Below are 23195 nucleotides of genomic sequence, written 5' to 3' on the forward strand. Positions count from 1 at the left end.
ATTGATTGGACTGAGCACTGGACCATTACTCGTGTTAATCTAATTGATTGGACTGAGCACTGGACCATTACTCGTGTTAATCTTGGTAAGAAACGCTTTTGCAGGCAATCCGCATCAGTTTCTCTTATTGGCGTGCCCCAATTGATGAGAAGAGCAACTGGCTTATACAAAATAGGAATATTTATTATTTTTAATTTTTAATTTTTAAAAGAAATGTAGGAGCACATCAATTGTAATTGTATTGATAATTATTACATACATTAGAGGGGGCTATACTGACGGATTCTCTCCTCAAATTCATCGCTAACACTTTCTATTACAATTCTCATTAAAGTACTTAAAATAAAAAATAAAAAAAACCAACCTTTGTGAAGCATCCAACATTACAACAATTATTCATTACACATTACTTTGATTTCTATCAAACTTCTTCAGTATAACATCCTATAACAATTACTAAAAGAGTCTATCTTTCATCTTATCAAAGAAGCGGTAATAGACAATCCTCCAAGACCTCTTGAGCACTAAAATGCCACATAAGGCCCAAAATCCAACTGCAAATCCTGGTCCCAACCCAGAGTAAAACCAACGCATCTCATCCTCTTCTTCATCTTTTTCAACGTAACCAGGACCTGGAGGAGTCTCATCACTAACACATTTATCTAGAAGAGGAGGTCCACAAAGTCCGATGTTGCCCATATAAATAGAAGGATCTTGGAATGTCTGGAGCTGATTTCCAGATGGGATTTTCCCCCACAAGTTATTAAACGACAAGTTTAAACAACTTAGAAAAGTTAAATTTGACATGCTCAGAGGAATTGTACCTGAAAGCTGATTTTCAGAGAAATCAAGAGACTCTAGCAATGCCAATTTACCAATCTTGTCTGGAATTTTTCCGGTCAAATGATTTCCAGATAAGTTTAAAGCACGCAATCCCAAAAGTCCTGTGAATCCTTCAGGGATCTCTCCTGACAAATTATTTCTTGAAAGGTCCATGCATGTAACCAGTGAAACTGTTCTTGTGTATTCAAGCACTAGCCCCTTCATTGACACAAGCAAGTTTTCCTCATAATATGATGATCCCATCCCTCCATAGGAACGAACGTGGTTTATCTTCTGCTCATTCTTCATGGCCATGAGATTTTCAAAACTTTGAGGAATTGAACCAGATAAACAATTTTGTGCCACATCAAGGAGCTGAAGAGAAGTTAGGTTTAATAGTTGTGATGGGATGTTGCCAGTAAACATATTGGATCGTAAGCGCAGAATTCTTAAAGTTGGAAAGCTTTTGCTAATCCAAGTGGGAATATGACCTGAGAAATTGTTGTATCCAAGGTCCATAGTCTCCAAACTAGAAGATTTCTTCAGGGACAAAGGGATTTTTCCTGATAGGCTATTGTTGCTCAAGTGCATTGTTCGGAGTCGACGCAACTGACCCAGGGACCTGGGTATTTCTCCTGATAACCTGTTGTTGCTCAAATCAACTGCCTCAAGGGCTACACAATTACCCAAACTCAATGGAATGATACCACCAATATTGTTTCGAGAAAGGTCAAGGACAGTCAAGGATTTCATTCCTTCTATGAATGAGGGAATCGTGCCATTGATTTGGTTACCTTTGGCACAAAAGTATTCTAAATACTGCATTGTGGATGTAAAATTGGGTGGGATTGGGGCTGAAAATTGATTGTTGGAGAGATCAAGTACTCTGGCTCCATTCAATATGCAGGGTATGGGACCATTGAAATGATTCGAACTCAAATCAATGAAGGATTGAGGCTGCATTTTTAAAGGGTTGGGCAATTGGCCAAAAATGTGGTTATTTGAAAGGTTCAAGGAACGAAGTTGGGGTGTTAAATCCCAAAACCAGGTGGGGATGATGCCAGAGATGGTTGTGTCAGAGAGATCCAACACTTGTACGTATTTTTGTGTTCGTAGCCAGAGAGGAAATCGAGGACCTAAATGACATGAACTTAGGTAAATGTCAAAAAGCTGAAATGGAGGGGCCCAATCAGAGTGTGGAACAAAAACCAAAGAATTGGAAGACAAATATAAGGACGTCAACTTTTTGAGGTTTTCAAAAACACTTTCAGACACGTTTCCTGTCAAGGAGTTGTCAGAGAGGTCAAGCCAACCCAAGTTAGAAAGTTGTCCTAAAGTTGTTGGGATTGTCCCATTCAACTGATTCTCTTGGAGAGATAATTCTTGTAAGGAAGACAATCCTCCAAGAGCTGCAGGGATATTTCCATTCAACTGATTCCGTGAGAGATCTAATTCTTCTAAGGAAGACAATCCTCCAAGACGAGCTGCAGGGATTGGGCCTGTCAGCATGCAATCTTGGAGAGAAAGGTGTTTAAGATTTTTGAGCTCATGTAACCAATCAGGAATGGCCGCATGCATTTTGTATCCATACAAAGACAGGCTCTCTAAATTGATAAGCTTAGTTATGGCTCTTGGAATGCTACCCGTTATATTCTCACCGAATGACAAACCGAGAAACTCAAGTGATATCATATTCGAAATAGAGTTGGGGATTCCTCCAGGCAGCTGACTGAAAGATAGATGAAGTTTCTTCAGCTTCCTCCAGCTGCCTTCAAGGAACTCTGACCAATCAACCCTGAGGTTATCATCAGTTGATCCAAACCACAACTCCTCCAAGTTAGGAAGTAGTGAAAATTGATAAGGAACCTCACCATGAAAGTTGTTACGTGAGAGATACAAGGACACGAGGCTACTAATGTTAGCTATCCAGTTTGGAATGGTAGAGTTGAAGTCGTTAAAACGGAGATCGAGGACACGGAGAGATGTGAAATTAACAGAAGGAAGAGTAGGAGAAATATATGAAAGACCACAATCGAGCAACCTTAGCTCAACGAGGGAAGGAGACATGTTCATTACGTGCACCCAATCATGGCTTGCCATGGAAAGGTTCACAAAAGACATGTCGAGGTAATTGAGAGAAGGTAGGCTTGTCAACCACCAAAGGTTTTTGGCACTCAAAGAATAATCTGAAGAAAGCTTCAGGGAAATGAGTTTAGAGAGGTTTCCAAGCTGATGAGGGATACTCCCACTGAATCCTGCATCTGACAAGTTCAAATGCCTCAAATCCTTCATTGAACCCAGGAAATCTGGAATTGGTGCGCCATGAAAAGCATTAAAGCTCAAGTCCAAGAACTGAAGATGCTTCAGTTCAACCAGAGCTGGATCATCACGTTCATCCCTGCGTCACAATCCTACTCATGCTGCGGCCATCAGCTGAGGAGCCTAGATCATATGAGCGGCCAATGGTCCACATTCAAATCACATGCTGGTCCACTGGAGGATTGGACCTATGTGAATTTTAGGTGAGACCATCTACACGGGTCCCACATGATGAACAGGTTGGACCTTCCACGTGCCATGTCAGCAAATTCACATTCACTATTCATAATCTTGGCCAACCCATGAGTATGCGATGGATAAGATATAGGATATATGGTCAGATTATCGGGTGGGCCAACGTCTACATTGGGTGTAGATTGTGGCCACCAAGTGACTGCATGTCCTGATTGTTGGGCTAGGCACCCACCTGATGAACGACCTACATTTTGCAAACGTGTACACGTGTGGCACCGACTAGCCTTAGGCCTTAGCGAGGTTCTTATCAGTTTGGGAGACAGCGTAATTTCCAATTACTTTCCAATTAGAGCGTGGATCAAAAACCAAAGAATTGGAAGACAAATAGAAGTACGTCAACTTTTTGAGGTTTTCAAAAACACTTCAAACACGTTTGAGAGGTCAAGCAAAAACAAGTTAGAAAGTTGTCCTAAAGTTGTTGGAATTGTCCCATTCAACTGATTCCATGAGAGATCTAATTCTACTAAGGAAGACAATCCTCCAAGAGCTGCAGGGATATTTCCATTCAACTGACTCCCTGAGAGATCTAGTTCTTCTAAGGAAGACAATCCTCCAAGCCGAGCTGCAGGGATTGGGCCTGTCAGCATGCAATCGGATAGAGAAAGGCGTTTAAGATTTTTGAGCTCATATAACCAATCAGGAATGGCCGCATGCATTTTGCATGCATTCAAAAACAGAGACTCAAGTGATGTCATATTCCAAATAGAGATGGGGATTCCTCCATGCAGCTGACTGAAAGATAGATGAAGTATCTTCAGCTTCCTCCAGCTGCCTTCAAGGAACTCTGACAAATCAACCCTCAGGTTATCATCAGTTGATCCCAGCAACAAGTCTTCCAAGTTAGGAAGTTGTGAAAAATGATAAGGAACCTCACCATGAAAGTTGTTATATGTGAGATCCAAGGACACGAGGCTTCTAATGTTAGCTATCCAGTTTGGAATGGTAGAGTTGAAGTTGTTGTAACTCAATGTGTAGCACATGGATCAAGGAGACGGAGAGATGTGAAATTAACAGAAGGAAGAATTGGAGAAATATATGAAAGTCCACAATGGTATAAGGCTAGCTCAATGAGGGAAGGAGACATGTTCATTACGTGCACCCAATCATGGCTTGCCATGGAAAGGTTCACATAAGACATGTCGAGGTAATTGAGAGAAGGCAGGCTTGTCAAACACCAAAGGTTTTTGGCACTCAAAGAAGAATAAGAAAGGTCTAGGGAAATGAGTTTAGGGACGTTTCCAAGCTGATGAGGGATTCTCCTGCCGAATCCTGCCCATGATAAGTCCAAATGCCTCAACTCCTTCATTGAACCCAGGAAATCTGGAATTGGTGCACCATCAAGAGCATTAAAGCTCAAGTCCAGGAGCTGAAGATGCTGCAGTTCCACCAAAGCCGGATCAATTCCGCCATTAATAAGGAACCCGTCATAATGAGTGTTGTGGCAGGTAATTCCTCTCCATTTGCAGGAGTCAGAGGCATCATCCCAAGAAGAAAGAATATTGGAGGGATCGTTCAGAGCCTTCTGGATGGTGGTGAGAGCTTTTCTCTCGGAATCGAAGCAACCACTCACCTTCCAATATCCTCCCCAATATATTAATACATTTAAAAGAAAGACAGAAATAAGAAATCTTCTCTGCCGAGAATAACAACTCTCCATTCCTTCTCTCTGCTCTAGAAAAGGGAAATTGATTCTTTGCTGATTTCTCCTTCTACTCTCCTTAATTTATAAGATCTGAAGATCGCACACATCCATCATGCTAGTTGAACCATCCTAACCTCTGATTCCTGGAGGCTTGTTTGTGAAAATTAATAAGATTGATAAATTTTATTTTATTTTTTAAAATTTTTTAATCAAATAAGAATAATTTTTGTTAAGAGTACATCTACATTGGATACCCTAATTTGGATAGTTTAATTTGACTACTTGTATGCCACGTGTGCAATGTATGCATTTTCTTTCCTTAATTGTCTACGTATTGAAGGGCTGGAAAAGTTCTTAGTGATTTTTTATTTTATTTTATTTATTTTTTATTTTTTTTTGTGCATGGCCCACTTGTAGTGGGACAAATAATTTCAGTGGCTTAATCACTGAGTAATCACTTAATGGTTTGCAGGGGCGCATCTGCATTCACCTTACAGAAGAGCTCCATATACCATGTAGAGCAGGTCGCAAACACTTTCATGATAAAGATGGACTAGAGAAGGCCTGATCAGAGGTGAAAGTGATCATTAGGACCATCAGAACCTTAAAACAGTCGTATCTCGCAAACCTAAATGGGTTTTTTGATGTAACATATATGATTTTGAGGCAGGAGAAGCTACGTTAGCCAACCAACCTGCTACACCTAGTTTCCATGCCGGATTTGTAAGATTTCATCACATCGACGGTCAAAAAGTCCATTTTATTTTCGTTTTCACTATAAATAGTAAGTTTTAGTTTTATTATAACTTTTGATCCTTTTAGTTTTAAGAGTTTGCCCAACATGCAAATGGCTTAGAAAAATTAAGAGAACAAGATGGTTAGGCCAAATTGGACACTTACTATTTTTAGCTGAAAACCATGAAGTCTAGTAGGAATCATGACCGTCTATAAATGGTAAGTTGCCACATTTTTAGGGAGTTTGAGTCTAAAAGTTCATCATAGGTTGGAGCTCATTATTTAAAGGATTATAATTTTATTTTATTTATAATCAATTAATTTATTTCAAATTTATTAGAAATAATTTCTATTTTTATCCCTTGTGAATTCAAGAAAACTCTATGTGGAGTCAAGAACTCCATGGATTTGGAGTAGTTATTCCTTGAGGAAGACGGTGATCAACCTCATCATGTCCTTCTCTATATCAATATGTAACCACATAACAAATGTTTGCAGGATCTAGGATGATCATCACACAGGCCCTTAGGTGGACCATCAATGTGAACTGTTGGATATCCTATTCTAATTGATTCTTATTATGTTCTTACTGGCCCACCGAATCAGGGGAATGGCTGAATTTTGTGGTAATCAACACTCACAGTGCGGCCTGCTTGATTAATGTTCTGATTCCCACACAAGCGACACGTTGTATATTTAGTACACTTGTGTAAGATACGACTGGCTCATCAGGCAATCATTGCTGTTTAGATTATGTTCACATAAAATCAGGAATATATGATCAACAGTTGGGACGCACATGACAAAATTATACATCCCAATCTTTTAATCATTCAGTAATTAGTTTTTACTGCTATATCCTATCCGATGATCTCATAGGCTCTATGTGGCTGGATTGCTAGTTGAGCGGCTCTAATCCCACACTCATGTGCCTCATTTTCCACCCGTGAGGTGGCTGCACATTCAGAGTGCACCTGTGCAATTGCTATTATAATTATTACTATCCTCTTATGCTATCCACCGGACACGTTACATTATATTTGTACACCATAAGCATAAAATTTTCCTCCAATTCAATCCGCATTAAGTTCTTGTGGATGGATCATGTCCCCAAATATCACACATTAGAAGATCATAGCCACAAATCTAATGTGAATGTTGAACAATCCTACCTAGTCCAATTGATTCCAACTGAACGTCCCACTAATGAGTGGATGGGCCTGATTTTTATTTTATGTGATTTTCATGGTAGATGGTGTTGATGTCTTGCCCAAGTGGCCGTCAGCAGAAGAGATGGCACCATACCATAAATTGTGGTACCTTGACTTATCTAATCAGTTCTGACACAGTCAAATTTCTTTTCTTCCAATTGCCCTTGCACAACATGGCTCAATTGTCTATCTATGCTACTAATAAAAGCATGGCTTAAGAAATGCTAGCCACTCATTTAAGGTCCACTGGAGGTAAAGTAGAAAAGTATAGTCACCCCATCAAAAAAAATCTCATTCTACATCTCTTTCATTGTCTATTCTATTTTTAAAAGAAATCCTTGTACTGTAATAACTCAAGAAATGTGAATCACTTATTTAGTATTCATGGGAAGTAAAGTCAGAAAGTATAGTCAACAAATAAAAAGAATATCATTTGGCATGCATCTCTTTTATTGCACGTCCCATTCTTTAGAGAAGTCCTTGTATTGTAATAGCTTATGAAATGATAACCACTTCTTTAGCATCCATGAGTAGTATAGTCACTAGATAAGAAAATTCTTATTTAACATCTCTTTTATATATTGCATGTCCCATCCTTTGGAGAAGTCCTTGTATGGTAATAGCTAAATGCTAACAACTCATTCAGTATCCACGAGAAGTAGAAAAGTATAGTCACTCAAGAAGAAAAGTCTTAATTTGCATCTCTTTTATTGCATGTCCTATTCTCTAGGTAAGTCCTTGTATTGCATGGAAGCTCAAGTGGAACATGAAACGGCTAATAATTCCAAGTCAAGTTTATGATAATATAGACTTAAAGACAGAGATGACTCTTCTTTTTTCCAATAACATTTTCCACCGTTAAAGAAAATGGTGAAAGGTCCAAATTTTTTGTTTTCAATTAATTTAATTAATTTTCTTTAGGTGGAACATTAATAAGTTCACATGTGTGAGGGTAATTTAGGACATGTAAAAGTTGGAAATGGGCTTGAATTAGGCACTTGGGCCAATCATCGCGTGATTCCGGGGCTTTTCCTAGTTGGGTCAGCTGGCCCAAAACTCATCTGTTTTTTAAACTAGGTGTTAGTGTGTTCTTCTTTTGGCTCATTGGGTTCAACCCTCATTGGGGACCATAGTACCAGTGGTTTGCTTTAGTAAAGCATGGGCTCCACTTGCACAATCTGACCAGTCTAGTTATATTGGAAACTCAAATTACCATTGATTCATAGGATCCATAGGTTATCCATGGTGGGATGATTGTAATCCAATGATCAGATTGTATGGCTTTCTTAGTGTCACTTGAACAGTGGGTGGGATTGGATGGATGGTCTGGATTGATTCATTTGATTAGAAGTGGCCAGCTGAAGCTGGTAGCATTGTAACGTCAAAACTGGGGGAAGCAGATTGCATACCAAGTAAACTCCGTGGGGCCTACCCTAATTTATGTATTTTATCCACTACATGTATCCATTTTACTAGATAATTTTAGGGCTTGAGTCCAAGAATAAAGCATATCTTAAGCTCATGTGGATCACACCACAAGAAACAATTTGATTTGAACATCTACCATTGAAAATTTCTTGAGGGCCACAAAAGTATTGGATCAAGCTGATATTTGTGTTTTTCCTTTATTTATGTCTGTGTGATCTCATGAATAGGTTGGATGACAAATAAACATCACTGTGGGCCGTAGGAAGGTTTCAACTTGGAAATCATTATTCCCACTATTTACTTACGGTTGTGGCCCACTTGAGCTTTGGATATGCTTCAATTTTAGGCCCAACCTTAAAATGAGCTGGAAAAATGGATGGACAGCAGGGATAAAACACAAACATTCATGGTGGGCCTAACATAGTTTACTAAGTATGGCAAAGCCTCATTACTCAATCCCATTTCAAAACTAGGAGTGTTTTTGTTTGTATTTTCATTTAGAGATTATCATCACCATAATGAGAAATGCACATGAAAGATCTAGGACGGTCAACAGTCAGGTTCACTCGAAGATGTGTTGCAGCCAAAAAATCAAGTTGCCTCAGACCCACCCATCAGGTGGCTGTAAACTGCTGGCTACATTTTCCTATCCGTTCGACATTCTATTCATATTTGGCTCAACAGATGAGTGAACAGTCTGGATTGTAGGCCGAATAACACTCACCTTCTAGCCTGCTTGATGAGTGGCCAAGCCATTCAACCTGAAATGATTCATTAGTTCTCGAAGGCATGACAAATAGAGTGGGCTTGGGTGAAGCATCCAGCCCATATCCACATACTACACTCCAGCCCAGCCCATGAGCTAAGTAATTTCTCTCTAGCCCGGACAGGCACATAAGTGAAACACGAAGGCATGACAAATAGAGTGGGCTTGGGTGAAGCATCCAGCCCATATCCACATACTACACTCCAGCCCAGCCCATGAGCTAAGTAATTTCTCTCTAGCCCGGACAGGCACATAACTGAAACACTCAGCCCAACCATGTAAAAATACTCCACTTTAATGTGAACCATCCATCGTGTGGGCCTTACCTTCAAAGCGGCAGTCTAACATGCTGGCTTACTTTGAATATGGGTCATTCATCATTACGGGCTGACCTTTAATGTGGACCGTCCATTATATGGGCATGTTTATTCATTTCATAATATTATTTTAGGGTACAGAACAATGTTTATTAGTCATACAAACTGTTCATAAGGTAACACTAATCAGATAGAGGGAAAACACAAAATATCGGCTTATCTAAAACTACTGTGGCCTTGGGAAGTTTTCTATTGTAGGCATGTGGTGTACTCCATGGAACTTTGGATATACTTCATGGTTTAAAATGATCCGGCAAAACAGATGAAGGGCAGGGATACAGCACAAACATCAGGCTGCACAGGTCCTGCCACAGTAGAGATCGGTGATGTTTTGGCATCTTATTGTAGGGTGTGCTACCAAAAAATTAAGAAGGTAAAAATTTCAGATGGACCACACCACAGGAAATAGTGCTCATTGGACATCCATTTTAAAAAAATTTCCTAAGGTCCACTGTAATGTTTGTTGACCATCCAACCTGTTGATAAGATCCAACAGACTTGGATGAAAGGAAAATATAAATATCAGCTTGGTCCAAAACTTTTGTTGGCCACGAATAGGTTTTTAATGGGCAATAGCCACCTTCCTTGTGGTGTGGTCCATATGAAATTTGTATGTTCTTCATATTTGGCACCACACTATAAAATAAGCTGTAAAAGAAGATAGACGCAATGGATATATAATACATAAATCAAGGTGGGCCCTACAGTCACCCACATTGCCCATTTTGGGTGGCAGCCAAGTCACACTCACCACCACCACCACACTTGTGGATCCAACAGAGGCGCACATGGAAGTTGGGCCATTTTGGTCCCATGAAAAATAAAAGGTCCAATTAGGTAGTCAGCCAGTTGTTTTAGGACACGGATTTTTGGTGGATCCCTGTGCAGCCCACCTTGATTTATGCGTCTTATATATATCCATGCTGTCCATCTCTTTCACCATTTTACTAAGCACACTTTTCTCTTCAAGTGTGGCCCAATTGAGGAGTAGAGCAGATGAAGGGTATAAACTAGGAATATACATACATATATATATTACAGAAAGGTGGGAGCACACCACCTGTAATTTTATTGATACTCGAAAATTATATACATTAGAGGGGCAACACTGACTAGCTTCCTCCCCAAATTTTCATTACAAAGCTTTTTATTACAACTCTCATAAGAAGTACCGGCGGAAGGAAAAAAAAAAAGATCCACTGTGAGGCAACCTAAGTTACAAACAATTATTCATCATTCATGACCTGGTAATTTCAATCAAACTTTTTCAACCTAGCATCATGTACAATGACAATTGAAGCACAGTCTATTTTCCAGATCATCGAAGAAGCGGTAGTAAGCAATCCTCCATGGCTTCTTGAGTATTAGAACACCACAGAAGGCCCAAAATCCAATGGCAAATCCTGGTCCAACTGCAGAGTAAAACCAACGCATTTCATACTCTTCTTCGTCTTTTTCTAAGTCACCACCAACAGGCATTGGAGCCTGAGGTGTCTCATCATCAACACACTTATTTGGAAGAGGAGATCCACAAAGTCCGTTGTTGCCCATATAAATTGAAGGATATGGAAGTGTCTGGAGCTGATTTCCAGTTGGAATTCTCCCCCACAAGTTGTTAAATGATAAGTTCAGGTAACTAAGAAAAGTTAAATTTGACATGCTCAAAGGAATTGTACCTGAAAGCTGATTTTTTGAGAAATCAAGAGATTCTAGCAATGCCAATTTACCAATCTTGTCTGGGATCTCTCCGGTTAAATGGTTTTCCGAAAAGTTTAAGACACGCAATCCCAAAAGATTTGTAAGTCCTTTTGGGATCTCTCCAGATAAGTTATTTCTTGAAAGGTCCATGCACGTAACAAGTGAAACTGTTCTAGTGTATTCAAGCATTTGCCCCTTCATTGATAAAAACAAGTTTTCCTTGTAATATGATGTTCCTATCCCTCCATAGGAAAGATTGAGGTTTGTCTTCTTCATGGCCATGAGATCTTCAAAACTTTGGGGAATTGAACCAGATAAATAATTTTGTCCCACATCAAGGATCTGAAGAGAAGTCAGGTTCGATATTTGTGCCGGGATGTTGCCAGTAAGCATATTTGATCGTAAACTCAGAATTCTTAAAGCTGGAAAGCTTTTTCCAATCCAAGTGGGAATATGACCCGAGAAATTGTTGTGTCCAAGGTCGAGAGTCTCCAGACTAGTACATTTCTTCAAAGATGAAGGGATTTCTCCCGATAGGTTATTGTTGCTCAAGTGCATTGTTTGGAGTTGACGTAACAGACCCAAAGATGTGGATTTTCCTCCCGATAACCTGTTCTTGCTCAAATCAAGTGCCTCAAGTGCTATGCAATTACCCAATCTCAATGGAATGATTCCACCTATATTGTTTCGGGAAAGGTCAAGGACAGTCAAGGAGTTTATTCCTTCTATGAATGAGGGAATCATGCCACTGATTTGGTTACCTCTAGCAGAAAAATAATTTAAATGCTGCATTGTGGATGTAAAATTTGGTGGGATTGGCCCAGAAAATTGATTGTTGGAGAGATCGAGAAAAGAGGCTCCATTCAATATGCAGGGTATGGGACCACTGAAATTATTCAAACTCAAATCAATGGAGAAGGCCCCAGGTTGCATTTTGAAAGGGTTGGGCAATTGGCCAAAAATCTGATTATTTGAAAGGTTCAATTCAAAAAGTTGGGGTGTTAAATCCCAAAACCAGGTGGGGATGATGCCAGAGATGGTTGTGTTAGAGAGATCCAAATTCTGTACGTATTTTTGTGTTCGTAGCCAGAGAGGAAATCGAGGACCCAAATGACATGATCCTAGGTTAATGTAAGAAAGCTGAAATGGAGGGGCCCAATCAGAGTGTGGATAAAAAACCAAAGAATTGGAAGACAAAGTTAAGCCCGTCAACTTTTTGAGGTTTTCAAAAAGGCTTTCAGACACGTTTCCTGTCAAGGAGTTGTAAGAGAGTAAAAGCCAAGACAAGTTAGAAAGTTGTCCTAAAGTTGTCGGGATTGTCCCATTCAACTGATTCCCTGAGAGATCTAATTCTTCCAAGGAAGACAATCCTCCAAGAGCTGCAGGGATATTCCCATTCAACTGATTCCCTGAGAGATCTAATTCTTCCAAGGAAGACAATCCTCCAAGAGCTGCAGGGATATTCCCATTCAACTGATTCCCTGAGAGATCTAATTCTTCCAAGGAAGACAATCCTCCAAGAGCTGCAGGGATATTCCCATTCAACTCATTCCCACGGAGAGATAAATACAGTAAGGAAGACAATCCTCCAAGAGCTGCAGGGATATTTCCATTCAACTGATTCCATGAGAGATCTAATTCTTCCAAGGAAGACAATCCTCCAAGAAGAGCTGCAGGGATTGGACCTGTCAGCATGCATTCCCTGAAAGCAAGGTGTTTAAGATTTTCGAGCTCAGATAACCAATCAGGAATGGCCGCATGCATTTTGTATCCATACAAAGACAGGCTCTCTAAATTGATAAGCTTAGTTATGGCTCTTGGAATGCTACCTGTTATATTCTCGCCAAATGATAAATAAAGATCCACCAGTGAGGTAATATTCCCAATAGAGTTGGGGATTCCTCCATGCAGCTGACTGAAAGATAGATCAAGTATCTTCAGCTTCCTCCAGCTGCCTTCAAGGAACTCTGACCAATCAACCCTCAGGCTATCATCAGTTGATCCCAACCACAACTCTTCCAAGTTAGGAAGTTTTGAAAATTGATCATAAGGAACCTCACCATGAAAGTTGTCATTTGAGAGATACAAGGACACGAGGCTACTAATGTTAGCTATCCAGTTTGGAATGCTAGAATTGAAGTTGTTCTCACTGAGATCGAGGACACGGACAGATGTGAAATTAACAGAAGGAAGAGTTGGAGAAATATATGAAAGACCACAGTTCCATAGGTACAACTCAACGAGGGAAGGAGACATGTTCATTACGTGCACCCAATCATGGCTTGCCATGGAAAGGTTCACAAAAGACATGTCGAGGTAAGTGAGAGAAGGTAGGCTTGTCAACCACCAAAGGTTTTTGGCACTCAAAGAAGGTGAAGAAAGCTTCAGGGAAATGAGTTTAGTGAGGTTTCCAAGCTGACGAGGGATTCTCCCGCTGAACCCTGCATCTGACAAGTTCAAATGCCTCAACTCCTTCATTGAACCCAGGAAATCTGGAATTGGTGCGCCATTAAAAGCATTCGAGCTCAAGTCCAAGAACTGAAGATGCTTCAGTTGAACCAGAGCTGGATCAATTCTGCCACCTAGTCCGAGGCGGGAGTCCTTGACATGGAGGTCGAGTTTAAGAACAAACCCAGTTATGTTGTGGCAGGTAATTCCTCTCCATTTGCAGCAGTCAGAGGCATCATCATCCCATGAAGAGAGAATATTGAAGGAATCGTTGAGAGCCTTCCGAAAGGTGGTGAGAGCTTTTCTCTCGGAATCGAAGCAACCACTCACCTTCCAATATCCTCCCCAATATATTAATACATTTAAAACAAAGACAGAAATAAGAAATCTTCTCTGCTGAGAATAACAACTCTCCATTCCTTTTCTCTCTGCTCTAGAAAAGGGAAATTGAATCTTTGCTGATTTCTCCTTCCGCTCTCCTTAATTTATAAGATCTGAAGACCGCACACATCAATCATGCTAGTTCACCACCATTTTCTCTTTACACTGATCAAGCAATCCTAACCAATCCGATTCCGCTCTTGACAAGGCGAGTCTCTGGCATCTTGATCGTCTAAGACATCAAAACCGTTTATCAAGTTCCTTAGCACATCTTGGGGACAAGGATCATCGTCCATCCATTTTGGGGTCCATAGTACGGAAAGGTGGACAGCTGTATGTACGATTTCTGAGAAACAGTGGAGGGAAGTGCCAGTCTGGTCCTCAAAACGAGGAAATGCAGAGTCTCCTTACGCCTTTGTCTGTCCAACTGGGGCCCTGCCTTCTTCATCCAAACCGTTGATCTAAATAGTACGTCTGCCTAATTAGTGGACCGGATTGATTTTTATTATTTTTATTTTTTTCAGGTGATCTTGTGGACTAGCTGGCGTCAACGTTTTGGATCAAGGTGATATTTGTGTAGCCTCTTCATCCAGGTCTTTGTGACCTTATCAACAGGTTGGATCCACAATAAGCATTTTGGTGGACCCTACGAAGCTTTTAATGGTGGGGATTCAATCAAGATTATTTCATGTGGTGTGTTCCGCATGAGATTTGGATCTACTTCATTTTTTGTACCATTTTATAAATGAGCTTTCAACATGGATGGGCAGAGTGGATGTAATGAAAATACATCATACTCATGGGGCCCTACAGTGGGATTCACCGGGGCCCACCTCAAATGGGCAGAGTGGACGGGATTGATTTTTTTTTTTTATTTTTTTAAATTTAGGTGATCTTCATAGTACGGCCCACCATCTCAACGGTCTAGAAGAAGAGAAATTACATGAAACTCAGGCTGCGGTTGAGCTTGATACATGAGCACTCAAAAATTGTACATCGTGGCATACATTAAATCAAATAAAATAACAGGATTATGCAGCCTACTGTAGCAAAGTTACAATCCCAAGATTAGATTAGTTGAACCATCCTAACCTCTGATTCCTGGAGGCTTGTTTGTGAAAATTAATAAGATTGATAATTAAATTTTTTTTTCTTTTTTTTTAATCAAATAAGAATAATTTTTGTTAAGAGTACAACTACATTGGATACCCTAATTTGGATAGTTTAATTTGACTACTTGTATGGCACGTGTGTAATGTATACATTTTCTTTCCTTAATTGTCTACGTATTGAAGGGGCTGGAAAAGTTCTTAGTGATTTTTTTTTGTGCATGGGCCCCATGAAGCTTTTAATGGTGGGGATTCATCGCGTGATTCGGTGGCTTTTTCCTAGTTAGGTCAGCTGGCTCAATACTCTTATCTGTTTTTTAAACTAGGTGTTAGTGTGTTGTTTTTTTGGCTCATTGGGTTCATCTGCCATAGGCGACCATAGTACCAGTGGGTTGGTTTAGTAAAGCATGGGCTCCACTTGCACAATCTAACCAGTCTAGTAGTATTGGAAACTCAAATTACCATCGGTGCAAAGGATCCATAGGCTATTCTTGGTGGGACGACTGTAATCCAAGGATCAGATTGTATGGCTTTCTTAGTGTCACTTGAACAGTGGGTGGGATTGGATGGATGGTCTGGATTGATTCATTTGATTAGCATTGTAACTTAAAAACTGAGGGAAGCAGATTGCCTTCCCAGTAACTCTTAGCGTACTGATTAAACTCTGTGGGGCCCACCACGATTCATATATTTTATCTACTATATCTATCCATTTTACCATACAATTTTGGGCTTAAGCCTAAAAATAAAGTATATCTAAAGCTCACGTGGACCGCACCACAAGAAACGGTGTGATTTGAACATCTACCATTGAAAAATTCATGGGTGCCACAGAATTTTTGGATCAAGCTGATATTTGTGTTTTTCCTTTATTCATGTTTGTGTGATCTTATGAATAGGTTGAATGACAAATAAACATCACTTTGAGCCCTAGGAAGGTTTCAACGTGGAAATCATTATTCCCACTATTTCCATATGCAGTTGTGGTCCACTTGAGCTTTGTATATACTTCAATTTTGGGCTCAATCCTAAAATGAACTGGAAAAATTGATGGACAGCATGGATAAACCACAAACATTCATGGTGGGCCCAACAGTGTTGGCTAGTACAATAAAGCCTACCAAGTTACTCGTTACTCAATCCCATTTCAAAACTATCGAATGTTTTTGTTTGTATTTTCATTTAGAGATTATTATTATTATAATGAGAAATTATGCATGCGAAATATCTAGGATGGTCAACAGTCAGGTTCCCTCCAAGATGTGGTTCAGCCAAAAACTCAAGTTGGCTCAGGCCCATCCATTAGGTGGGCCACATGTACCATGACTCTGAACTGCTGGATATGGTTCATGGTTTAAAATGATTCATGTTTTGGCATCTTGTTTTAGGGTGTGGTCCCAAAAAATTAAGAAGGTAAAAATTTCAGATGGACCACACCACAGGAAGTAGTGCTCATTGGATGTTTATTATTAAAATTTTTCTTAAGGTCTACTGTATTGTTTGTTGACCATCCAACCTGTTGATCAGGTCCAACAAACTTGGATAAAAGGAAAATATAAATATCAGCTTGGTCCATGTGCATGGCCTGTGCACGGCTACGATGCACTGAACCGGCAATCTCGATCAAACTGGGTTTGAACCGATATTTTTAAAGAAGGAAATCTTCTCCTTCTCCTTCATTTTCCGCCAGTGACGAATGGTGTTGTTTCGAATTGTGGCCCACCATCTGAGATTAGATGACTAATCTAAACCGTTCATCACATTAAACCATTGATTCCGACAAATGAGTCAACTAGTATTGATGATTTCTCGGTGATATGGGCCACCCGCTGGATGCTTCTAATTAGAAAATGGGGCCCACCACAAAAAGATGGGTTTCTTGGATTGTCGAGAAAGATGATTGAGTGATCATGACAAAACCCCATCAGACAGCTTATCTAACGGTTTGATACTTCTGGACGGACCAGATTGGTCTCTCAAAGCTTGTGGGACACCAATCATCAAGGTATTCTAAAAAACTCAGTGGGTTCTGAGTTTTTTGGCCGCACACAATAACTTGCACCATAACGAGTTATCTCTTGATAATCTCAAAATGAAGCAAAAGGGCTACTAGGTTACCCCAATAATCAACAGCTAGGACGTTTTGGAAAGCTTTTTAAATGAATTAGAGAACTCAGATTGCATCCAAATCTCTCTCCTCTAATAGACTCCAAATGAAAAACATTCCCGAACACCTCAACAATCCTCGTGGAACATAATGGAGGATTGGGATCTCCCAGTTCTAACGACTAAGATAGCGAAGACAATCCCCACCTAGATTATCGCCAGCTCACCAATCCAGGACAAAATTTAGCACATTTGAGCCTAAGTTCGAGCCTACCCACGTGCATTGTAATGTGAAATTTGCCTCAGAAGAATATTAAAACCATGGTCCAAGGAAAGTAGTGAGAGGGTTTCGCACAACTTAAAATAAGGAAATACATTTATTGTCCACATCCAACTTAAAATTTCACGAAATTTTCATCAAGATCATTCGGTCTGGGTTGTTTTTTGGGGGAACGGTGCATCCATATTCTGTAAGGAACAAAATTCTCTCCAACCCCTCTTAGGATGTTCTTTCAACCCCCGAAGCTCTATGAGCTTAACGTTTTATGTGTGTGAAATATACTTCATTCATCTGTTGCAATCCGAAAGAAAAAATAAAATCAGGTTGTCTTCTTAGTAGTCCTCAATAGCCTCCATGTTTAAGGCTTGTCTACATGATAGGTGTGGTCCGGGTTTTTTGTTGGCCCCACTCGAAATGCTGTAAATTTTATTTTTTATTTTTCCTTAAATTATACAAGTAGAAGATTTCCAAAAAAATAAAAGGGGGAAAAGTTGGAATGGGGATCACCACCGAGCCTTTCTAGGTCCACACGCATTTTTTCTATGCCATCAAACCAATTCATTGTGTTAGCTCTCCCAGATTGCACGGGACAAAATTTATCCAAAATTCAGCTGACGGAATTCTCGCGAAATTCAAAAATTTACATTGTTAGAAATTGATTCGAACTTCACTCGGGCTGGCCAAACTTCAAGTTAGGCCAGCCGAACCAAAAGCTATGCTAGCCGAATTTTCAACATATTTTGAAATTTAACACAAACCTGAAGTTAGGTTCGCTGAGAAAGTAAGTTGGCCAAACTCTAGAACACATACACTAAAAATAACTCAAAATATATGATTTTTTGAAAGCATATAACCTAAGGTCTTTCTAGGATTATATCACCTTTTGGTTAGCAAATATAAGCAATAAATTACAAGTAAACATCTGATTTTGAACTTGGACCAGTCACCATTTTACTTTTAGCCATTCATTCAATAGCCATCAATTGGAAGTTTAGGATTGCTTGATCCATTTGACTTTTGGGATATCATCTGTGGGCAGCCGAACGTGAGTGCCACATGTGCGGATGATGAATCACCACCATTTTTAAAATGGTGGTGAAGGATCACAGTAGCCTTTCTCCAGAAGAATCAAAATTTTCCTCCTTTGAAGTCAAACAAACATTGTGCAACTGGCACACATTTAGGAGATTTGACCTCTTCAATTCAGTGGACCCCACCGTATCGGGCCACACCATAGAAACTGAAAGGATTGACACAATCCAGCCATCTCAATGGACGGCCAACAAAGGAATGTTTGAAAAAAGAAAGAAAGAAAGCAACGGGCCACATTTCTCTGCTTAAGTTATCCAATCATGTGGTGAGGATGATCGAACCATTGGTTTTAACAATGGGCGAATCAGATTAACGGTTCAGATTTTATTCATGTGCCGACACTTTAATGGTTTTGGAATTGACAAGAAACTAACCATTGACCAAAGGAAGCCCACTTAGATAGAATCACAATATTCCAGTGATCATTCATAAAGCTTCAGTCAATGGTCTTAGTCCCTTGAATATGAACCGTTGATAATTGTTGTTTCTAACTTCATTTTATGGAATGCTTTGACTCTGAGTGAGAAATTTTAGGTCATAGCCCATTCTAGGTCTATCTCTTGAATGTCCTGTGACTCGGCCACTCGGACCAACTCGTCTGGTCTCGAGTAGTCTTGACTCACCCAACTCACCTAGTCAGGAGTGAATGGGCTTGACTCACCCAAGTCACCGGGTCAGGAGTGATGGTCTAGATTCGATGGAGTTTGGAGTGAACTGTGTAGGTGATGAGTTGGGTAAGGTCTGGCTGAGTCTTAAGTCTAATTCAATGAGTCGAGTGAGTCGTCCATCCTCTTTTTAGTGTTCTTTGGAAGTAAACCAAATTTACTTGTATAAGAGAAGGTCACCAAAAAACAAATAAAAATAATAAATAAATAAAATAAAAAAAAATCAGACCGTTGTATGTCCCTAGGGAAAGGTGGACAGCTGTATGTACGATTTCTGAGAAACAGTGGAGGGAAGTGCCAGCCTGTTCCTCAAAACGAGGACATATAGAGTCTCCTTACGCCTTTGTCTGTACAACTGGGGCCATCCCTTCTTCATCCAAACCGTTGATCTAAATCGTACGTCTGCTTAATTAGTGGACCGGATTGAGTTTTTTTTTTTTTAGGTGATCTTCATGGCACGGCCCACAGTCTCCACAGTGCTTGCGGACTAGCTGGCGTCAAAGCTTTGTGGGCCCACCATGATGTTTGTATTTTCTCTGCACACCGTACATCCATTTTGCCAGCTCATTTATAAAATCTGGCAAATATGATCAGTAGGTCGGATGCACATGACAGAATTATACAAACTTTCCAATCTTTTAATCATTTAGTTAATTTTTACTGCCATGGCCTATCTAATGATCTCATGGGTTTCGCATCTATGCCGCTGGATTGCTAGTTGAGTGTCTCTAATCCCACACTCATGTGCCTCATTTTCCACAAGTGAGGCAGCTGCACATTCAAAGTACACTTGAGCAACTACTATTATCATTATTACTATCCTCTTATGCTATCTATTGGACATGTTACATTATATATGTGCACCATAAGCATAAAATTTTCCTCCAATTCAAGAATTAGGAGTGGGCATTTCCAAGTCATTCAACCAGCATTAGTTCTTGTGGATGGACCATGTCCCCAAATATCCCCCATTAGAAGATCCTAGCCATAAATTTAATGTGAATGTTGAACAATCCTACCAAGTCCAATTGATTCTAAGTGTATGTCCCACTAATGAGTGGATGGACCTGATTTTTATCTTATGTGATTTTCTTGGTAGATGGTGTTGATGTCTTGCCTAAGTGGCTGTCAACCAGAGAGATGACACCATACCATAAATTGTGGTACCTTGACGTATCCGTTCTGGCACGGTCATTTTTCTTATCTTCCAATTGCTTGCACAACACGGCTAAGCTGTCATCAGACTAGCTTTCAATTTTGGAAATTTATGTTTAAAAGTGACTTGATTAATTAGAACTCTATTGTTTGTTCTACACCATTTAAAAATTGTTTGTGCATTCTCGATCATATATATGCCACTAATAAAATCATAGCTTAAGAAATGATAATCACTCATTTAAGGTCCACTGAAAGTAAAGTAGAAAAGTATAATTACCGGATAAGAAAATTTAAACTTCGTATTTCTTTCATTGCCTATCTTATTTTGAAAAAAAGTCTTTATATTGTACTAGCTCAAGAAATGTGAATAACTTATTTTGCATCCATTGCAAGTAAAAACGTATAGTCAACGAATAAAAAGAATCTCATTTGGCATCTATTTTATTGCCCGTCCCATCCTTTAGAGAAGTCCTTGTATTATAATAACTTACAAAATGATAACCACTTCTTTAGCATCCATGAGAAGTATAGTCACTGGATAAGAAAATTCTTATTTAACATCTCTTTTATTGCATGTCCCATTCTTTGGAGAAGTCTTTGTATATTAATAGCGAAATGCTAACCACTTATTTAGCATCCATGAGAAGTAGAAAAGTATGGTCATTAAAAAAGAAAAGTCTCAATTCGCATCTCTTTTATTGCATGTCCCATTCTTCGGACAAGTCATTATATTGCATTGAAGCCCAAGTAGAACACGAAATGACTTATAATTCCAAGTCAAGTCTATGATAATATAGACTTAAGACATGAAGATGACTCTTTTTTTATTTTTTTTCTATAACTTTCTCTATAGTTAAATAAAATGGTGAAAGGTCTAAATTTTGTGTTTTCAATTAATTTAATTAATTTCCTTTAGGTGGAACATTTTAAGTTCACATGTGCGAAGATAATTTAGGACATTTAAAAGTTGGAAATGGACTTGAATTAGGCACTTGGGCCAATCAACGCGTGATTCGGTGGCTTTTTCGTAGTAGGGTCAGCTGGCTCAATACTCATATGTTTTTTAAACTAGGTGTTAGTGTGTTGTTCTTTTGGCTCATTGGGTTCATCTGCCATAGGCGACACTGGTACTAAACCATGGGCTCCACTTGCACAATCTTACAAGTCTACTTGTATTGGAAACTCAAATTACCATCGGTGCATAGGATCCATAGGCCTTTTTTCTTTATTTAAAATTTTTAATTTTATTTTAAAGCTTGTTAGTACACCCACTGTCAGTTCACACTTCACTATTAGCCACCCCCACTAGGGATGGATGCCAAGACCTCAGTGTTGAAACGAGGTATGTTTCACTCAGTCTACCACTTGAGCTATGGATATGGGTATTCTTGGTGGGACGAACTGTAGTCCAAGGATCAGATTGTATGGCTTTCTTAGTGTCACTTGAACAGTGGGTGGGATTGGATGGATGGTCTGGATTGTTTCATTTGATTAGCATTGTAACATAAAAACTGAGGGAAGCAGATTGCCTTCCCAGTAACTCTTTGCGTACTGAGTAAACTCTGTGGGGCCTACCATGATTCATATATTTTATCTACTATGTCTATCTATTTTACCAGAGAATTTTTGGGCTTAAGCCCAAAAATAAAGCATATCCAAAGCTCATGTGGACTGCACCACAAGAAACAGTGTGATTTGAACATCTACCATTGAAAAATTCATGGGGGCCACAGAAGTTTTGGATCAAGCTGATATTTGTGTCTTTCCTTTATTCATGTTTGTGTGATCTTATGAATATGTTGGATGACAAATAAACATCACCGTGGGCCCTAGGAAGGTTTCAGCATGGAAATCATTATTTCCACTATTTCCCTATGCAGTTGTGGTCCACTTGAGCTTTGGATATGCTTCAATTTTGAGCTCAATCCTAACATGAACTGGAAAAATGGATGGACAGCATGGATAAACCACAAACATTCATGGTGGGCCCAACAGTGTTGGCTAGTACAATAAAGCCTACTAAGTTACTCAGTACTCAATCCCATTTCAAAACTATGAATGTTTTTGTTTGTATTTTCATTTAGAGATTATTATTTTTATATTTAGAAGTGCATATGAAAGATCTAGGATGGTCAACAGTCAGGTTCCCTCCAAGATGTGTTTCGGCCAAAACCTCAAGTTGGCTCAGGCCCACCCATCAGGTGGGCCACACATGTGCCATGACTCTGAACTGCTGGCTACATTTTTCTATCCGTTTGACATTCTATTCATATTTGGCTCAACTGATGAATGAACAGTCTGGATTGTAGGCTGAAGAATACTCACCTTTGAGCCTGCTTGATGAGTGGCCAAGCCGTTCAATCTGAAATGATATATTCATTAGTTCTAGAAGGTGTGGCAAATAGAGTGGGCTTGGGTGAAGCATCCGGCCCATAACCACCTACTACACTCTAGCCCAGCCCATGAGCTAAGTAATTTATCTCTGGCCCGGCCAGGCACGTAAGTGAAATTTCTCACGCCAACAGTGTAAAAATACCCTATTTTAATGTAGACCGTGTGGGCCCTACCTTCCAAGTGGGCAGTCTAGCATGCTGCCTCACTTTGAATGTGGGTCATTCATCATTAAGGGGCCAACCTTTAATGTGGACCGTCTATTATGTGGGCCTGTTTTTTCATTTCACATGATTATTTTAAGATACACAG

General features: G+C 39.6%; 2 protein-coding genes across 2 annotated transcripts; both read right to left on the bottom strand.

The window, feature by feature from the left end:
* Positions 1–357: 357 nt before the first annotated feature.
* On the bottom strand, positions 358–5053 carry LOC131225048 (receptor-like protein EIX1). The gene is made up of 3 exons (XM_058220473.1): positions 4375–5053; positions 3757–4228; positions 358–3220 (listed from the first exon to the last, which is right to left on the bottom strand). Exons 1-3 carry the CDS (start codon positions 5051–5053, stop codon positions 457–459), a joined length of 3915 nt encoding a protein of 1304 aa, XP_058076456.1. The 3' UTR covers positions 358–456.
* Positions 5054–10580: 5527 nt separating this feature from the next.
* Positions 10581–14166, bottom strand: LOC131224687 (receptor-like protein EIX2). The gene has a single exon (XM_058219984.1). The coding sequence runs from the start codon at positions 14116–14118 to the stop codon at positions 10834–10836; it is 3285 nt and encodes a 1094-aa protein (XP_058075967.1). The 5' UTR covers positions 14119–14166; the 3' UTR covers positions 10581–10833.
* Between the last annotated feature and the right edge of the window lie 9029 nt (positions 14167–23195).

Source organism: Magnolia sinica, chromosome 14 (genome assembly GCF_029962835.1).
Source record: "Magnolia sinica isolate HGM2019 chromosome 14, MsV1, whole genome shotgun sequence".
Taxonomy (NCBI): domain Eukaryota; kingdom Viridiplantae; phylum Streptophyta; class Magnoliopsida; order Magnoliales; family Magnoliaceae; genus Magnolia; species Magnolia sinica.

Bases quoted from the DNA above. Each gene is read 5' to 3' on its own strand.
- LOC131225048 (XM_058220473.1), bottom strand. From the start codon at position 5,053: ATGGAGAGTTGTTATTCTCGGCAGAGAAGATTTCTTATTTCTGTCTTT. The intron at 4,229-4,374 runs GTGCTACACATT...CTAACTTGGAAG, and splicing joins TCTCCGTCTCCTTGATCCAT to ACTTGTTGCTGGGATCAACT. The intron at 3,221-3,756 runs GTTTTTGAAAAC...ATTGTGACGCAG, and splicing joins CTCTCAAACGTGTTTGAAGT to GGATGAACGTGATGATCCAG.
- LOC131224687 (XM_058219984.1), bottom strand. From the start codon at position 14,118: ATGGAGAGTTGTTATTCTCAGCAGAGAAGATTTCTTATTTCTGTCTTT.